The sequence below is a fragment of the Danio rerio genome, chromosome 5, assembly GCF_049306965.1.
Source record: "Danio rerio strain Tuebingen ecotype United States chromosome 5, GRCz12tu, whole genome shotgun sequence".
Lineage (NCBI taxonomy): Eukaryota > Metazoa > Chordata > Actinopteri > Cypriniformes > Danionidae > Danio > Danio rerio.
In genome coordinates this window covers 71,518,848-71,538,031 of record NC_133180.1, presented here as the reverse complement: position 1 = coordinate 71,538,031, position 19,184 = coordinate 71,518,848, and the positions used below count along the sequence as shown (strand labels likewise).

The following is a 19,184-nucleotide window of genomic DNA, read 5'->3' as shown; positions in this document are numbered from 1 at the left end:
TGGTTTTCTCTTGTTAATTGCAGGGAAAGAGTTCAACAACATCACTTATCGATTTCAACAACACTATTAACACCAGCCATACATGTAAAAGCACAAATAAGGTCTTTCAATTCGGTCAAGTCCAGCAACCGTTGTCCTTCAACCAATCTCCATTATTGTAAGCTGCTTACTTGTCTGTCTTTTGCATTGCTCTATTTTTGAGATGTTTGCTTGCACTTTTGTTGCAGTCTGAAGCACGTCAAACGCACAAAATGGCCAATTTGCGCCACAGGATGTCTAATCCCATCTTTGCATTGTCTTCATATGTAAATCAGTAGCGCTTCATTCGCGTGTGCTTACTGCACAGGCTGCAAAACACCCAACCACACGCATGTAATGATTGTGAGGGCGCAAGTGGCATGTCATTTTGTCGAGAGACACTCAAATACATCACGTACGCTGCGTATGCAACGTCTATAAGTCATGTAAAACATTTAAGTGCAAACTGAAATTAATATCATTTGATTTTATGGTTTGGAATTAGATGTTTTATGAGATTATAAACATTTTTTGTGATTATTTTGCGTTTAATTAAGAATTTTGCAGGATCGCAAAAAACTGTGTCTTTTTGTTGATTTTTAGTTGGATTTAGCGATCGCGGAATCGTGAAAAACTAGGGCAGGGGTGGCCAACCCTGTTCCTGCAGAGCCCCCTTCCTGCAGATTACAGTTGCAGCCCATATCAAACACACCTGCCTGCTATTATCACCTGGTGTTCAGGTCCTGATTAATTGGTTTAGGTGTGTTTGATATGGGTAGCAACTGAAATCTGCAGGAAGGTGGCTCTCCAGGAACAGGGTTGGCCACCCCTGAACTAGGGGGAGTCTGTTTATAATACTAAATCTTGATGGTGAACACAAAATAAATGAAATGATTGTGTCTTGACCGGCAGGAGCTGGAGAGGTGTGAATCCAACCACTTGATGATTCTCTTCCGGGACAGCGGCTGCCAATTCAGAGCCCTTTACTCATACTTCCCTGACACAGAGGAGATCCACAAGCTCACCGGCACCGGGCCCAAGAGCATCACTAAAAAGATGATCGACAAACTCTATAAGTACAGCTCGGACCGCAAGCAGTTCACTGTAATCCCCGCCAAGACTGTGTCTGTGAGTGTAGATGCGCTGACTATCCATAACCACCTGTGGCAAGCTAAAAGACCCGCAGGGCCAAAAAAGAGCGCGAAGTGAAGTCAGATGACACTATTTTTTTTCCATCGAGGTCAGTAGTCACTTTGAATGGAAGAGGTTCGCTGGACAAACAGGCATGAGTTATCATGCACTTCATTTGAATGTGTTTTGGGTTGAAGTAGTACCCACAATCCTGTGGTGTTTTTACATGAATCACTCTTTTGTTACTTGAAGTATTTATTAGTTTGGCACTGATTAGCTCGTTTAAACGAAGCGCTTCCCCCATGATTGTTTGCCTTTTTTTTTTACTATTATCTACTTAACGTCTTTCAAAACATGTCTGCTGCCTCCGAGGACTGCCGGAACTCGAATTAATGTACAAAACTTAGCTGACTTGCCTCTCAACCAAATTTTTTTTGCCTCCAAAAACATGCTGCTCCTTTGTTGTCGCCGGGATAATCCCGGGTCTGCATACTTTTGGCCTTCATGCGTTGTGGTACTGTCTGTTTATTCAACTCTTTCAAATAAGCGCCTCGGTTTTAACCCCCCCGCTTGATGGTCTTTTTTGATTGGGAATCAAACAGACCTTGATAAGAGTCAGATGCAGTTTACTTATCTTTCTCGGTAGCGGCCTCTTCCACTGGACAGTCTGTACTATGGTGCACTTATGATCATGTTTTAGTGCTTTTATTATCATGCAATGTAACCATGTTGATGTTGGCACTGGAGCTTTTTTTTTTTTTTTTCCCTCATGCAGAAGAGCAGCATGCTCTGTTATGAAGAGTGTCGCTGTAAACGATTTGAATGACAGTATTTAATATATTCACAATCGGTTACTTCCCTTGCAGTCGCTGTCTAATTATTTACCAAGGTTGAAAACATTCCTCAGCGAAACAAGTCAACACTGCCGACGTCCTTTTGCGTGTAGACGCTCGAAAAAACACTCACAGAAGCCTCGTGTCTGGTGTCAAGATCAATTGAGTGTTGCACATGCACTTTATTTTTTTGCTCATGACGGTGTAGAGGTTTAAAGGGCTTAACGAAACTGTTTTTACTCCTAAAGCTTCAGTAGATTTGAAGGTACTCTAGTAGACACTGAGAAATAAACACTATTAACACCGGAAAAGAGCACACTGACAGCCCCTTTCGTCTCTTAAACTACTGTTTCCAAACGATAGGTGTTAGAATTGTCATTTTAAACTGCATTTTTTTGTATATTATGTGTGTTTTTATATATTACCTAAAAGATTGTATTGATGTTGATCACTTTTTTTTTTTCTTTTTAAACACTACTCTTCGTTTTTTTTGGCCATTTTGCTTCCTTTATCTTACCATTATTTATTTTAAGCAAGACTCTGAGAATTAATAAATATTTCAAGTCAATACATTCATTCTCATTATTTTTGTTTATTTCTGATTATTGACATTCTCATCTTTCTTCCACTTTATTTTCTTGCACATTACATTGAGTTTTGTCTGCCCGACTGCATGACTTTAGCTCTGATTTTACAGGTTTTAAGAAATCACAGGAAAATCGGTGCTCTTTCACGTGAGTAACAATCACACCATGTGATCTATCAAAACACGCAATCTGGGAGAATTTCCGATGAGTCGCTGACATCCGCCAGATATTTGGCTTGTTAAATACCTGGAGCTGTCGCCAATTCAAAATCCTACCGTGTGAAATGTGTTCTGATTGAAAATCACATCTGAGATTACTTACAGCCAATGAGAGAGCAGCATTCACTAGGTGGTTTATTTATAAACTAATTTCAAGAGGATCACGTGGTTATGATTGAACACGGCTGGTACCGCATCAGCTCCGTATATTGCACCAATCAGATGAATACTGATGCACTATAAATAGCCAGATTATTCCACTCCAGTCATTTTCGTCTTGAAGAATCCCTCGTTCCACCCCAACTCCTCCCCTCCAACCACGGCGGCCCAGTAGTTATCACTGTTGCCTCACAGCAAGAACACCACTAGGTCGGCCCCTCACCAAGGCAGTTGGTGTTTCTGTGTGGAGTTTGCATTTTCTCCCCATGTTCGCATGGGTTTCCCTCAGGTTTCCCAGTTTCCTCTCACAGTCCAAAGACATACAAGATAAGTTAATTGACTACTCTAATACAGCATATTGAAACAGCTCTTAGCCAGATATATCTCAGCACGTTTACAAGGAGGGGAGTTCTCGAGACCTACCTGAGCTCAAACTCCCCTCACGCCCTTCAAACGGGAGGGAGACCTGGACTCGAGGATATTTTGAGCTCAGGGCTCTCTCCCAGGACAGCATGCCAAATACGCTTTATTATCAATCTTCAGCTAAGGGTGAACCCACCCCCCCCACACCCACATTCCACCGCTTCTGCCTCCTACTCAATTCTAGGATTGTGTGACACAGAGGCAACAATGTTGCTGGTTCAAGTCCTAGCTGACAAGTCGGCATTTCTGTTTGGAGTTTACATGTTCTCCTCATGTTCCCGTGGGTTTCCCCCAGGTACTCTGGTTTCCTCACACAGTCTCAAGACATGAGACACAAGTGAATTAAGTAATAGTAACCATCACAAGCACTTTAATACTGAGCTTTTCTAAATGAGTATGCACTGGTGTGGTTGGCAGTTTATACCAATAGAGTTGGCTTTATAAATCAGGAAATAGGCCAAACCAATCTGTGGGTGCTCTCGAGAACTATCTGATCTCGTATCCCTCTAAACGTTTATTGACCAGGCGGGAGCCTTGGGCTCATGTATCTCCAAGCTCGGGGTTCTCTCCCAGGTCAGCATGCCAAACGTGCTAACATTAGTCCCTTTCACACAGTGATACCGGTAAATATCCGGAACATTTCCGGAACTACTTTACCGGTATATTCAAAAAAACGCTGTTCCTACAGGCGAGGACGTTACGGAATTTTTCCGGAAAAGAGCATTCACACATCCATCGCAAAATGCTGGTAAATTTGACATCATTAACCAGAAATGACCTCTAAACGGCTGCGCTTGTGTTTGTAAACATTTCATTACATTACAAACTCTTCGGATGGATCAGTATTGAGTACAACTCTAATGAAAACATAGGGAAACACTTTCGCATGTCGAGATGTTCATGATATGCGTGTGTGCTGGCGCTCACGGGCACACGCAAAGCTTGAAGGTAAACAAACAACGGATTATCATAAACATTTTATCGATAATTATTTACACAGCATTAAGAAGGAACATAGAAACATTATCAGACTAACATCTAGCAGCTAAAGGTGTCTGGAAAAAATATTCAAAGGTTTTTATTCTCATAAACCGCGCGCACGTGAATGCGTCTGACTGTTCTGATTGGCTAAAGCAGACGTCTCACGTCAGCCCGTTCTAGACGTGGACGCGCTTATTACGGCAATCTTCCTTCTGCATTCACACAGCGCAGCATTCCGGCAAATTACCGGTAATGTTACAACTTCTCTTTCCGGAAAATAGCCAGAACGAATTTACCGGTATTTTCAAAAAGGGCCTGTTCACACATACAACCTTTCCGGAAAATTGCCGGAAAATGCTATTGTCAAGCATTAGCCCCTTTCACACAGTGATACAGGTAAATATCCGGAAAATTTCCGGAACGACTTTACTGGTATATTCAAAAAAGTGCTGTTCACACAGGCGAGGACGTTACGGAAATTTTCCGGAAAAGAGCATTCAAACATCCATTCCAAAATACCGGTAAATTCTGACATCATTCACCACAAATGAGCTTTAAACGGCTGCGCTTGTATTTGTAAACATTTGACTAAATTACAAACTCTGTGGATAATCAGTATTGTGAACAACTTTCGCAGGATCACTTTCGCATGTCGAGATGTTCATAATATGTGCGTGTGCAGGCGCTCACAGGCTGTTTCGCAGGCACACGCAAAACTTGAAGGTAAACAAACAACGGCTTGTCATAAGCATCGCATCGATGATTATTTATACAGTTGGCATTAAGAAGAACATATAAACGTGATCTGACTAACTTCTAGCAGCTAAATGTGTCTGGAAAAATATTCAAAGGCTTTTATTCTCATAAACGTTATTCTCATGAACCGCGCGGACGTAAATGCGTCTGACTGTTGTGATTGGCTAAAGCAGACGTCTCACGTCAGCACGTTCTAGACGTGCACGCGCTTATTCCATCAATCTTCCTTCTGCGTTTACACAGCTCAGCATTACGGTAAATTGCCGGTAATGTTACAACTTCTCTTTCCGGAAAATAGCCAGAACGAATTTACCGGTATTTTCAAAAAGGACCTGTTCACACATACAACCTTTCCGGAAAATTGCCGGTAATTTTCCGGAAAGGTCTGTATGTGTGAAAGGGGCTAATATCTAAGTGTGAACTCTTGAATATGGGTATCTGCAGGTCACCAGGAGGATGGGGCAGAGCTATTTCAGTCTATTTGGACCCAAGAAATGGGAGACTTGTGTAAATATGGCAGGAGCACCTGTGTGTATTTGATGTGTCATCTGAGCAATACCACAGCGGAGTAGAAAAAGAAAAAAGTTGAAGAGAAATTGCTAATTCTACCCCACTAAAAGGCTTCTTTCTCATTATGTAGTTACAATAATGATATACTACATATAAAGATATACTATGTGTCCTCGTGTTGTTTGTCACTTTTGTTTGGTTGGAAGACGCTTGCAGACCAAGACAACATTGTCAGCAGTTCTTCCTATTGTAAAGTCATGCAGTGTGAACCCCAGTCGACGATCCATCTTGCAGTGTAAACAAAGCACCGACAAATTGATAGTCATGCAATGTGAAAGCACCTGTGATGCGACTACTTTAAAAATCGTGCAGTCTGAACTCGGCATTAGAGTGGATGAGTTTTTTTTTTTTTTGGCAAATTATTAGGTTAATTTTGTCGTGATTGGAGTCCTGACTCCCTCCACCTGGGGAATCGCTGGCCTTGAACGCTGTATCCTTGACAGTCCACTAAAGACACATTTGTATCCTGGAAACGGTCAGTTTATCCTCAGCGGGGGGCTCTACAGGTCTGACATTCAGTGGATTGATTGACGTTACACAGCAACTCTGAGGATATTGTTATTTGATGTTTTTCAAATATGCATGGTGAGTATCATTACATCTATTGTTGGCTTCAGAAACAAATCGATATAAACCAATGTTTCTTTTTCTGTCTAGTTCTCTTCATTTTTGTGGCATTTCAGTGCGTACGTGAGGCACGGTTTCAGTCTTGTATATACACCGGGACGGACTATGTGTGCAAGGAGATCCCAGAAGGTAAGATATTTATTCAAAAGATGAGCTTGTCTTGTGCAGGTTCATCAAATAAAAGGAACTTTAGAAATGAAAAGGATGCATTGATACTTCTGTTGAGCAAGGTTGGATCAAACTAATTAGGTTACATGATTGCATTTTTGTCCGAAAAGTTGAAAATGAGGTGGTATAGCACTTTAATGTCACTCCATGACATACTAATAGATGCAAGAAGGCATCACTCTCCACTTGATCCAAATCAGTTAATGTTTCTTTTAAACAGTCATTTTGAGGGGTGTTTGAAACATTGACATCAAGAGTATGTTTTTGCTCAACCATGGATGTCAATGGCTAGTGGTTTTCAGAATTTAAAAAAAAAAAACTTTTAGTTAAACTTAAATCCCTTCAGACGATATATAACCTCACTGGCCACTTTATTAGGTACACCTGTCCAACTGCTTGCCAACTCGAATCAACTAATCATGGGTTGAGCAACTCGATGCATTTAGGCATCTGCTTAAGTTCATAGTGAGCATCAGAATGGGGAAGAAAGGTGATTTAAGTGACTTTGAACAGGAGAGCATCTTTAAACACACAATGCATCCAACCTTGGGGCGGATGGGCTACTGCAGAAGAAGACCTCACCGGGTGCCACTCCTGTCAGCTAAGAACAGGAAACTGAGGCTACAATTTGCACAGGCTCACCAAAATTGGACAATAGAAGATTGGAGAAATGTTGCCTGGTCTGATGAGTCTCGGTTTCTGCTACAACATTAGGATGGTTGGGTCAGAATTTGGGGTAAAATGAAAGCGTGGATCCATCCTGCCTTATATCAATGGTTCAGGCTGGTGGTGTAATGGTGTGGGGGATATTTTTTTGGCACGCTTTGGGCCAATGAGTACCAATTGAGCATCGTGTCAACACCACAGCCTACCTGAGGATTGTTGCTGACCATGTCCATCTTTTTATGACCACAGTGTACCCATCTTCTGATTGCTACTTCCAGCATAATAACATGCCATGCCATAAAGCGTGAATCCAATAGAGCACCTTTTGGATGTGGTGGAACAGGAGATTCACATCATGGATGTGCAGCTGACAAACCTGCAGCAACTGCGTGATGCTATCATTTTAATTTTGACCAAAATCTCTGGAATATTTTCAGTACTTTACAGTAGTAAGGTGTACCTAATAAAGTGGCTGGCCTGCTGAAAGAATCCTGCTTAAACCAGTCTAGGCTGGTTGGCTGGTTTTAGTTGGTTGACCAGCCTGGTTTTAAAGGGGTTTTGCCCATTTTCAGGCTGGTTTCCAGCCATTTTCAGCCATTCAGGCTGGAAAATGACCAGCTAAATCCAGATAAAACCAGCTTGACCAGCCTGGTTTAAGCTGGACATAGCGGGTTTTGGCTGGGCTCCCTGCCTCGCTAGGCTGGTCGAGCTGGTTTTAGCTGGTCAGCTAAGACCAGGCTGGAAACCAGCCTGGTTGGCCAGCTAAAACCAGCCTAACCTGGTTTAAGATGTTTTTTCAGTAGGGATATGTAACAGTAATTAAAGTTCCACCTGTGATAATCTATTCAGAAAAGTAATTCATATAAGCATAACACATTGCTATTGTTGCAGAATTTTCCTAGTCCAGCATGTTAACTTCTAATACTCTGCTTGAAACCAATTTCACAGAATTTGTAGTTTTCTTCTTATAACTGAAATGTGTTTGTTCAAAAGTGTGTAGTGTCTTTGTGGCCAGTCAGTTTGAGTAATCAAATTGTTTACATGTATTTTTTTAATAATAATGATATACTTATTTAGATTTATTATTAATTATTAATTTATTGCATTTTTAATTGAGTCATTTTTGTGTTCCACTGTGGTCATTGTTGAAAGTCACACTGAGTAAATCCTTTTTAGACAAACACACTAATGCATTTCTTTTTCTCTTTCTCTCTATCCTAGACTATCCTTCTGGCTTGACATCTGTGATTTTCTTTACGAGTGGTATTGGTGAAATCAGCCCGTCTATGTTTAACAGCACAACTCTGTCCTCTGTAAATAGCCTGACCATGGCAGGGCAAGATATTACAGCAATTAAACCACAATCCTTTGACAAGTTTCAAAACCTCAAATCTCTGAATCTGCATAGAAATGATCTTACCCAGGTCTCATCAGACTGGTTCAGCTATCAGGTTCCACTTGAGAGCCTTAGATTGTCGAATAATAAAATCACTGCACTGGATCAGAATTGTCTTGATGGACTGTCAAACCTGCTGGTGCTGAACATGTCACAGAACCAGATTCACACTGTAACCACCAGCAGTTTTCTTTCTCTTGGTAAACTGAAGCAGGTAGACCTGTCCAGCAATAATCTGACGCGTTTGAGTGTGGATGTGTTTCTCCCGCTTAACGGAACCAAGATCCGCTTGGATGGAAACCCCTGGGACTGCTCCTGCTCGGTGAAGGATTTTGCCAAATATCTGAGAGGTATACATTCATTTCCAGATCAGTATTTTGTGCTGAAATTCATTTTAATTCAACATTACAATAAGCACAGAAAACAGATATCTCACCCTCAATGCTATTTGAAATCATTTTAATTACTGTAAACACTAGAGAGTAGTTTATATAATTGTATTTTATTAAATTTAAATAAATAAAATACGATTAAAATGTTCTGCGTTCTGCCCCAGTGTAAAACTCCATAACCCAATCCAAATGATCTTTCCCACACCTAAAGAGAACAGATAGACAAGAGAGACATATCCCCCACATGCAGTCACAAGACAGTTGGTTAAAACAGCTCAATCTTTCACACTGTTAATACATTCCAGTTTCTGCAAAAAGTAAAATACCAAAATTTTCTTTCTCACTACCAAAAAGACGAGCCCCCAATTTATATAACAACCCTGGATGTCTAGAGCTGTGGTTGAAGCATAAGTAAAAGAATAAATAAATAAACAATTTGTAGGTTATGATCTTAATGACCTTTAGGTTCTTTTATTGTAAGGAAAATGGTAAAAGTTTGTATTCACAGAAAACAAAAAATAGGAGCGCAAGCAAAAAAATTTCAGGACTGAGAAAGGCCAAAATAATAAACCAAAAATGTACTAACTCCACCCCGAAATAACTTACCTAATAGAATCTAAAGAAATACAGAAAATACATTTTAAATACTTTCCTTACTCTTAAACATGAGAAAAATCACTTCAAAATAAATGACATTAACTTTATAATACTGATGGGTTCACTATTGTCACTACAAGGAGGAGAAAAGATAGATGAAGAGCAGATTGACAGTTTTACAACTTACTTGGAAAACACCGATAGGCTGTTTAAAAATAGCGCCGCATTCTTAGAACAGTTCTCAGTCTCTCCCCTTTTTCAAATGCAGTACCTACTGAATAGTAGGCAATTTAGGACGCAGCTAACCCACCAATACGCTCAGGCATAACATTTAAAAATCTATAGATCACCTAAAAATGAAAAATCTTCCTTTAGTTACCTTTGGTTTTTACTATTTGAATAGTTTAAGTTAAAGATTCTTGCCAAAACCGAGCTGAAGTCTCGTCTTTATTGTGCTTAATGTTTTTTAATATCATAAAACTTTTTAAAATGTATTTATTGCCATAATTTGAGAATTTATTTTTGTTTTACATTTTTTTTTCATATATATATATATGTATATATTTGTTGTTGAAACCATGATACATATTTTCTTCCAGAACATCCTAAACTTTTGAAGGTTTTTGAATAATGGTGACCAGAAACATAACCTCCTCTTCATTAATGTATTCCCATATTGTCATCAATTAACTATTAATATTTGTAGTGCAATTTTGATTTGGTTATTTGCTTCAAACTATCATAATGTAAATAATAGATCTCTTTGGAGTGAATCCAAAATGAATTGTTGTGTATTTCATGCATACAGGTCTGATGAATACTTCTCTGCTGGAGAATGAGATGCAGGTGTGTTGTAACAGCCCTCCTGAGCTGAAAGGTATGCCGGTATGGAAGGTACCAGAGTGTAAAACCCTCACAACTCCACCACCGGGCACCAACACTGTAAACCTTACAACTGTGAGCCTTATTTCTGTAAACCTTACATCTGCAAACCTTACTACTGGAACTACTCCCGCTGTAATAACCACCAAACCTCTTACAATTGGACACACAACTTTAATCATTTTAATTGGTAGGTGGAACTGATTCATTTCTTTAATTCAACCCTCAGTTGGTCATATTTCACGTATATTAGCTTGTAAATCACTAACCTTTTAATCTGTGACCAGTGGTACTGTGTGCCCTGGTGCTTGTCATCTGTGTCCTTTCAGTGCTTTATCACAGGAAACGAGAGCGGAAACATCTACAAGCTGTAAAACCTTGTTCTGACATACCGGCCAGCGAAACAACAAAGGGCAACAGAGAACAAAAGCAAAAAAGGAAATCTGAATTCGCTAATAAAACACAAGTTGCCAAAACAGACGTATTATTGAGGACGGACCAGATGGTAGCTGGCAGTGAGCAGATATCACAGATTTACCATATTTATTCATACGGGACTTATGAAAACAGAGATCCTATTAAACGAGTGAGATCTGCCGGACCGGTCCTCTGCAGGATGGACATGCTTGCAGAACTCGCAGAGACAGAAGTGGAAAATGAGGTGAGGAATGAGGAGTATTACAATGGATGGATGACCACAGAGAGACTAAAGGAGAGTGGGAATAGTGAAGAGGTGAAGTTGGAAGATGGAAAAAACATGGATGAAGAGAATGCCAGAGAGTTGAGTAATTCATCAGGAAAGACTTTGGAAACCTTCAAAGAGGCAGACGAAGATGAAATAGATGAGTGTGTCAAAGCTGGACCAAGTGTGGACATTGATATCCCGCAACTTAAGTTAGAGAGCTACTTGTCGGATCATATGAATGTGGCAGGAAGCAGCCAGGATATTCTCCAGGCAAAACCCATCACATCCCAGTCTGAAGAGACTCCGGAAAACCTGCCGTACCTCTCAATTGGTGCTGACCCAGAAAGCCAGATCTCGGTGGTTGATCCTGACAGTCCTGAAGGTTCATCTGGACATTTGAGACCCATTCGGCGAGTACTAACCTGGCCTCCAACGGCGGTTCAGTGGAAGAAGCAGTGGGCTCAAAATCAGCAAGTCCTCAATGTGTTCCCCAAACTAATATTTGTAACCGGATGTAGATATGAAGTCAGACAATTTCATCCCGGCGTTTCACCGATTGCCCAACAATTCAATGCACTGGAGTTTCTTCCAGAAATCATGACTCCGGTAGACAATGTCCAAGTCCATATTGAGGAGGACACTTACAGGTCATGCGCACCAAATATCTTGCATTTTAATCCTAAAGAATGCTTTGCTAATGCTAATATATCTCAGAGGGAGGATTGCAGAGTTGTTAGAAACGAGGAAACGTTGAGGTTTGAGTCAACCATTGATCTGTCCTCTAAGAATTCGCCTGTTGATGAAAGCGATGTCTCTTCTGAATTGTTCAGCATTTTTAATCCGTTTAATGACAGCAGGTCTAAACCTGCTGTTGGAGAAGAGATGCTCAACAGAGATAATATTGAGGAAATGCAAAGTGTAAAGAAAAAGACGCATACAGTTGCATCAGAGTTGCAGAAGCCATCCAGGAGAGCGGAGAAATCAATATCGAGAGGTAATAAAAACCGACAGGAAGGTCAGGTGTGGACCGGCTCTGACTCGAGAGCACCTCCTTCTGGAGGCTCTCCAAAAGATGACAGCCTGTTGCTGGGGAATGAGTACACCTTTATAGACCTTCTACATGAGGTGGTGGAAAATAATGGCAGATGGACTCGAGACAGGTGGAGGAAAACACAAAAAAACAAGCACAAACTCAAACAGAGTCGCTAAGTTTGATGGAAAATATCCATTTTTGAGACTGTTTAGCATCTCCACATGACCTGATACTGCTTGATTATAGATTGTTGGAGAAACTGGAGATCTTGGAGGAAACCCAGATGGGAAACCCAGGGACAAACATGCAAAACACACTGTACATAGAAAAGACTTGGGGGAAACTACTGTAGGTATTGCTGATTTTTCTGAGCTTGCAAAACAGGTATTGAATTATATGTATACAATTTTCCACACACTTATATGCCTTAAATTGTGCACACAATTGTTTCTATATTCTAGACCAGGGGTGTCCAAGCTCAGTCCTGGAGGGTTGGTGTCCTGTGTAGTTGAGCTCCAAAGTCTTTCAACACGCTTGCCTAAAAGTTTTAGTATACCTAAAAAAGACCTTGATTTGCTGGTTCAGGGGTGTTTAATTGGGGTTGGAACTAAAATATGCAGGACACCGGCCCTCCAGGAACAAGTTTGGGCACTCCTGTTCTAGGCCATGGGTGCCCAATCCTGTTTCTGCAGATCTACCTTCCTGCAGAGTTCAGCTTCAACTCTGATCAAATGCAAGTAAACCAACTAAGTAGGATCTGAAGGAGCATTTGGTAATTAAAGACAGTTGTGTTTGATCAAGGTTGCAGCTGAACTCTGCAGGAAAGTAGACCAAGTTTTAGACCAAGGGTACCCCAACTCGGTTCTGGAGGGCTGGTGTTCTGCAGATTTTAACTCAAACTTGCTTCAACAAACCTAGCAGGAATTTTCTAGTACGCCTAACATACTACCTGTTAATTGCCTACTACTCAGTAGGTACTACATTTGAATTTACTACACAACCATGAATGCGAGTAGTATGAATGAAACTCAGGCGTACTACATCCACCATTACTCATAATCACTTGACCTACCTGTGTCAGTTGCATCACTTCACTCCAATTCATGAATTCTCTTGTGGTGCATTACGGGGTAGCGTAGTGTCCATCGGATGCAACCTTCAGAATCTTACCAGAAGTAGTAGGTCATCAGGTACTTCCTGCATACTGTTCTTTGAAATCTAGAAATTCAGACATACTACTCGGCTTGCTTGCATACTGTTTTTTTAATGTACTATATAGTATGGGATTATTCAATTTCGGACGCAGCCATTGATTAGCTGGTTTAGGTATGTTCACTTAGGGTTGGTAGATAAACTCTGCAGGACACTGGCCCTTCAGGATCGAGATTGGGCACTTCTGTTCTAAACGATGCATAGACACTCTTAACTGGTGTGAGAAAGTAAATTTAATCTGGTTTATATTTGATAAATATTTGTATTAATTATGCCACTTTCATTAATCAGTGTAAGCAAATTGTATTACAAATCTTAAAACTTTCAGTGTGGACACTTATTTCTGTTAAAATTGTTAAAATCAGTTCTGTAGTAAAGCAAAAATGCTGAAATATGATTCTTGGTTTTAGAAAAATTATATTTTTTGTTAGTTTTACTAGAAAATACTATTAAAAAATTACACAGTTCAGTTTTTAACAAAGGGTAACACTGTACAACATGGGTCACAGCCATATCACCCTGCAGCCCAAGACCGGTTACTCACTGAAGCTAAGCAGGGCTGAGACTGGTCAGTACCTGGATGGGAGACCACATGGGAAAACTAGGTTGCTGTTGGAAGTGGTGTTAGTAAGGCCAGCAGGGGGCGCTCAACCTGTGGTCTGTGTGAGTCCCAATGCCCCAGTATAATGAAGGGGACCACCACCACCAGTGTGCACCAGTGTGTGGACAACAGTGCCAGTGTGCTCACCAAACACCAGCTATTGGTGGAGCGGAGAGACTGATAGAGCCAATTTGGTGGATGAGGATGATTGGGAGGCTATGATGGTAAAGGCTGATGGAGGGAATTTGGCCAGGATCCCTACTCTTTATGAGAAGTGCCATGGGATATTTTTAATGACCACAAAGTGTCAGGACATAGGTTTAACGTTACACTCACTGTATTCTCACTGACAATATAGAGTCCTCTTCACTATACTGGGGCATTAGGACTCACACAGACAACAGGTTGAGCGCACCCTGCTGGCGTTAACACCACTTTCAACAGCAACCTAGTTTTCCCATGTGGTCTACCATTCAGGTATTGACCAGGCTCAGCCCTGCTTAGCTTCAAGCCTGGGTTATACTTCTGCGTCAAGTGACCGGCGTAACCCACGGTGCATGCAACGAGTGTAGCTGTGCATTTATACTTCTGCGCGCTGTCTCTGTTGGTCTGCATTAACACTTCTGAAACGCTAGTTGGCAGTGAGGTGTAAATGTTCCTCTGTGTCGAGTTTCTTCGCTGTTGTTTCGCTTCTCCTGAACACTTTCGGGATGTACAAGTGGCTCAAACTCGCACATTTTGAGGCAGGAACCGGCAGACGTGCAACAACTTTAACTATGAGGTAAACACAAAACAAAACTTTCCATCCGGAGCTCCTTCACGGGACTCCACACTTGTAAACAATCGCTCCATCAGGCTAGCACCATTCACGCGGCTCTTGGTCCCGCCCAGACTCGTCAGCGCTACTAAGCTGACCAATCACAGAGCTTGCGCTACGCGTCGTTGCGACGTGTAGTTACATTTTTTAAAAGGTGCAAATGTGCTATGCTATGCGTCAGCGCCGTAGCATATCCCGGCGTTTGACGCAGAAGTATAAATCAGCCTTCAGTGAGTAACCGGTCTTGGGCTGCAGGGTGATATGGCAGTGGTTAATTCACGTTTCATAAGCAAGCACAGTATTGTATTTTAATAGTGCATTCGTAAATTTTGAACTCTGATAGATGCTAAAATTATTGTTCATTCTTTGTTCTTGTTAGTAACTACGTTACAATGCGGGACATGTAGATAATGTTAGTTAAAAAGTTACCTTAAAATGTGGTAGAACTAGTTCCCGCTGTAAATCTTCATCAGTAGGAAATTACTGCCACATTTCTCTGGCTGCATGCAGCGTTTATTGATTCATTCTTACATATTAGTACAGACTTCATTTAAGAAATTGTACAAAATTTAGAAGTTCATATATTTTTCAGCACAATTCAAAAACAGGAGCCTGCAAATGTAAACATGGGTCTCTGACACATTTGGCAAGATTAGGACATGCACGGTCCATGTTTTTCTAGAACTACGCAAAAAAAAAACTAACTCCACAAAGAAATGTAAAGTACAGCAGCTGTGATCAGCTGATCAAGATATCAGATTTCAATCATAGGGAACTAGTAAAAATAGAAGAAATCTGCAGGCTGTATATTTTCTAACATGCTCTTAATGCTTATCCTTTCCAAACGATGGCTGGAGATTTAGAAAAACATGTTAAAAGAGAATACAGTGGACAGAATGTTTGGGAACAAAATCTTTACGCAAGCAAAAGAAATCATGAACATAGTATAATATACTGTACAGTATCCCGCTTAACACGTCAAGGGTTTTGTAAAAGCACTTTATCAACAACCCCGTACTTGTGACAGACTGGAGCAATACTGTGAAGCAATAAATAAACTGCAGAAAAACACACAGTTTTGAAATATTTTTGACTAGCTACTAGATTTGCTCATTTTGCCATCTTCTAATGCGTTTGTGTGTATAGAGACAGACGGATAAGTGTGATATGAGCAGTGTTCAGCAGTTTACTGAAAAGTATGCATCCCATTTCTGCTGTGTGAAATACTTAATGGCCGTTTAAAAACAATAGAAATATTAAAAACAAATGCAGTTTCTATGGTATCTTCAAATGTCAGCTTCATTTATACTGGTAGAAACTACATTGGAACACAAAAAACAAAACATTGAATTGACACAAAAGACGAACGATAAATAAATAAATATTAATCCAATTTTTATTTTATAAATTGTTCTTAAACTGGTCTACTTTAATCAAACTTTTTTTGTTGTTGGTTAAAGGGTTACTATGTACTGCTCTATCAACAGAGCTTAGTGCAATAAAAATCAGCAAATTAAACTTCTTGCTCTCTCAAAGTGTCTACACAGTATCACTCACCGGCTACTTTATTGGGTGCACCTTACTAGTACCGGGTTGGTCCCCCTTCTGCCTTCAGAACTGCTTTAATCCTTCATGGCATAGATTCAACAAGGTACTGGAAATATTCCTCAGAGATTTTGCTCCATATGACATGATAGCATCACGCAGTTGCTGCAGATTTGTCGGCTGCACATCCATGATGCGAATCTCCTGTTCCACCACATCCCAAAGGTGCTCTATTGGATTGAAGTCTGGTGACTGTGGGGGCCATTTGAGTACAGTGGACTCATTGTCATGTTCAAGAATCCAGTCTGAGATGATTCGTGCTTTATGACATGGTGCGTTATCCTGCTGGAAATAGCCATCAGAAGATGGGTACACTGTGGTCATAAAGGGATAGACATGGTCTGCAATACTTAGGTAGGCTGTGGTGTTGACACAATGCTCAATTGGTACACATGGGCCCAAAGTGTGCCAAGAAAATATTCCCCACACCATTACACCACCAGCCTGAACCATTTATACAAGGATGTATTCATGCTTTCATGTTGTTGACACCAAATTCTGACCCTACCATCAGAGTGTTGCGGCAGAAATCAATCTTCTATTGTCCAATTTTGGTGAGTCTGTGTGAATTGTAGCCTCAGTTTCCTGTTCTTAGCTGACATGAGTGGCACCTGGTTTGGTCTTCTGCTGCTGTAGCCCATCCGCCTCAAGGATGGACGTGTTATGTGTTCAGAAATGCTCTTCTGCAACCTCGGTTGTAACGAGTGATTATCAACAAGGCATTTGCGCCCACAGAACTGCCGCTCACTGAATATTTGATCTTTTTCGCATCATTCTCTGTAAATCCTAGAGATGGTTGTGTGTGAAAATCACAGTAGATCAGCAGTTTCTGAAATACTCAGACCAGCTCGTCTGACACCAACGACCATGCCACGCTCAGTCATTTAAATCCCCTTTCTTCCTCATTCTGATGCTCGGTTTGAACTGCAGCAGATCGTCTTGACCTTGTCTACATGCCTAAATGCACTGAGTCGCTGCCATGTGATTGGCTGATTAGAAGTTTGCGTTAACGGACAGTTGAACAGGTGCACCTAATAAAGTCGGCGGTGAGTGTATATACATGCACAAACACACTAAAAAGTAATCCATAAATCCGTCAGTAACATCAACAGTGACACAAAAACATAAATAATGTTTGCACGAAAACATAAATATGGACACACAAACATAAATAATACTAAAGTAACTGAATATCTTTAAAAAGTGTAGTTATGGAGAGTAAGGGAACAGAAAAAACTTTGTAGTAACTTTAGTAGTCTCAGGAAAACATCTCTGGAAAAAGCAATGGCTTCCAATAGAGTATATGACATCTGACAATATGTTCTATCGAGAATCCCAAAAATAATTTGCGAGCTCAAACCCGCTGTTTCATAGTTGATTTGTATATTATACTGTTTGGCATCTCTTGAAAAACACAATCGAGATCCATGAAATACTTGTAATGCACTTGAAGTCCAGTCGACTGCAGTTGAGTCGTCTGAAAGATCATCAGTTTGGTTGAAGGTTTCTTTTTTTGCAGTAGATGTGAACTTGAGCGGTCTTCTGTTCTCAGCACATGTAAACTAGTGTACGCACACACTGAAAACTGACAGTGATGTGAAAGCTTTAGCAATTCCTATTTGACGCAAAACTCCTTGTGCTTTGAGGACGAAATCGCAACAAAATACTGTGAGAGGTCACTGAGCAAGTAAAAGAATATGTGGCTAACTCATATCTACAAATATAGATATATTTGTGCTATATGTGTACAAAATATAGCACTAATGTAAACTAATTGTGTTCAGTTTGATATCCAGTGTTCTGGTCCTCTCGGGTCAGCTCCCTCCTGTCTTCAGCTGCCCTCTCGACTAGTTTTTTGTCATTATATTTCTGATATATAGTCTGCCCTATAAATTCAAAGTGCTTGGACATCATGTTTGGTCCAAAGTGATTGAACGTAACACCCCACCCTCGCAGTCTTAAATACGAAAATGTATTAACCAGAGAGAGGTCTCAAATGTGCCATGAGATTCTACATATCTGTGACGTACAAAAGAGGAATCTGTGAAGGGTTTTGAGTGGTGGAGTTTTGGCCGTTGGGCAGCTGGGGTTGACATTGTGTTGTTGGCGCATGGCTCGTGTCTGTGTGGTTGGTTGGTTAGTTGTGAGTCCTGACTCTCTTCATGCAGAGGAAGGAGGATTCTTGAGAACTTCCAGATCTTACAGATGCGTCTCATCCCTTGTCTCGGGCCGATAGTCTTGGCGTATCTTCGCTCCAGCTGGAGCCCCTGGGAGATTTTCAGGGACATGTGCCAGTGGATCAGAACGGATGATGTAGCTATAAAAAAGTAAAAGTCAGGTTGTGGGGTTAAACCAGACAGCTAAACCTACAGTAGCAAACAGAGGGAAGATTGAAACATTTGACAAATATGTTTCAAATGATAACAGTAGTTGAAGGGTCAGTAAATTCTTATTATCATTTATTATTATTTATTAATTACTCACCCTCATGTTTTTCCAATCCCCTGAGGCCTTCGTTCATCTTTTTAACACAAATTAAAGTTGCAGTAGGAGATCTTGAAACATTTTAACGTTACGGCAGGGACATACCAAGCCGACAGTCTGCCTTTGGGCTTCGTCGGTCAGGCTAAATGCTGATTTAGGGCGTACTCACACTATATTATACAAACCGTGCCCAGGCCCGTTTCCCGGATCGTTTGAGAAGTGCGAGTGCACTGAATCGGGCTCAGGCACAGTTCACTTGGCCGGCACTGGCCCGGTTAGAAAAGATGTGCCTGAGCGCAGTTCACTTGGGCTCTGGCGCGATACGCTTATGTGTGAGTGCAAA

The 19,184-nt window shown here is 40.9% G+C and overlaps 3 protein-coding genes across 23 annotated transcripts in view; 2 read left to right on the top strand and 1 right to left on the bottom strand.

Annotated features, from left to right (window-relative positions):
- The window catches only part of camsap1b (calmodulin regulated spectrin-associated protein 1b), a 48,164-nt gene extending 45,612 nt beyond the window's left edge, over nucleotides 1-2,552 (top strand). For 4 of the 5 annotated variants that reach the window (XM_068221223.2, XM_005168648.6, XM_073950542.1 and 1 more), the window contains exon 18: nucleotides 931-2,550. In XM_068221223.2, the coding sequence (XP_068077324.2) occupies nucleotides 931-1,227 (297 nt within the window). In that variant the 3' untranslated portion in view covers nucleotides 1,228-2,550. 5 annotated transcript variants of the gene reach the window in all.
- A 3,617-nt stretch (nucleotides 2,553-6,169) lies between these two features.
- LOC137495657 (uncharacterized) lies at nucleotides 6,170-18,678 on the top strand. 2 transcript variants are annotated; one of them, XM_073951630.1, is made up of 7 exons: nucleotides 6,170-6,261; nucleotides 6,334-6,432; nucleotides 8,359-8,883; nucleotides 10,331-10,594; nucleotides 10,692-12,556; nucleotides 12,766-13,836; nucleotides 15,008-18,678. In XM_073951630.1, the coding sequence occupies exons 1-5, from the start codon at nucleotides 6,255-6,257 to the stop codon at nucleotides 12,296-12,298; spliced, it is 2,502 nt and encodes an 833-aa protein (XP_073807731.1). In that variant the 5' UTR covers nucleotides 6,170-6,254; the 3' UTR covers nucleotides 12,299-12,556; nucleotides 12,766-13,836; nucleotides 15,008-18,678. The 2 variants fall into 2 exon arrangements, with proteins under 2 accessions (XP_073807731.1, XP_073807730.1); XM_073951629.1 differs by having other exon boundaries at nucleotides 12,766-13,817; nucleotides 15,008-16,121.
- The window catches only part of kcnt1b (potassium sodium-activated channel subfamily T member 1b), a 180,926-nt gene continuing 176,985 nt past the window's right edge, over nucleotides 15,244-19,184 (bottom strand). For all 16 annotated transcript variants that reach the window (XR_012406481.1, XM_073951599.1, XM_073951602.1 and 13 more), the window contains one exon: nucleotides 15,244-18,674. Coding sequence is in view for 15 of the 16 variants with exons in the window: in XM_073951599.1 (XP_073807700.1) it covers nucleotides 18,557-18,674 (118 nt within the window). In the remaining variant the exon portion in view is untranslated. The remainder of the gene's footprint in view (nucleotides 18,675-19,184) is intronic.

Bases quoted from the DNA above. Each gene is read 5' to 3' on its own strand.
- LOC137495657 (XM_073951630.1), top strand. The intron at 6,433-8,358 runs GTAAGATATTTA...TCTCTATCCTAG, and splicing joins GTGCAAGGAGATCCCAGAAG to ACTATCCTTCTGGCTTGACA. The intron at 8,884-10,330 runs GTATACATTCAT...TCATGCATACAG, and splicing joins TTTTGCCAAATATCTGAGAG to GTCTGATGAATACTTCTCTG.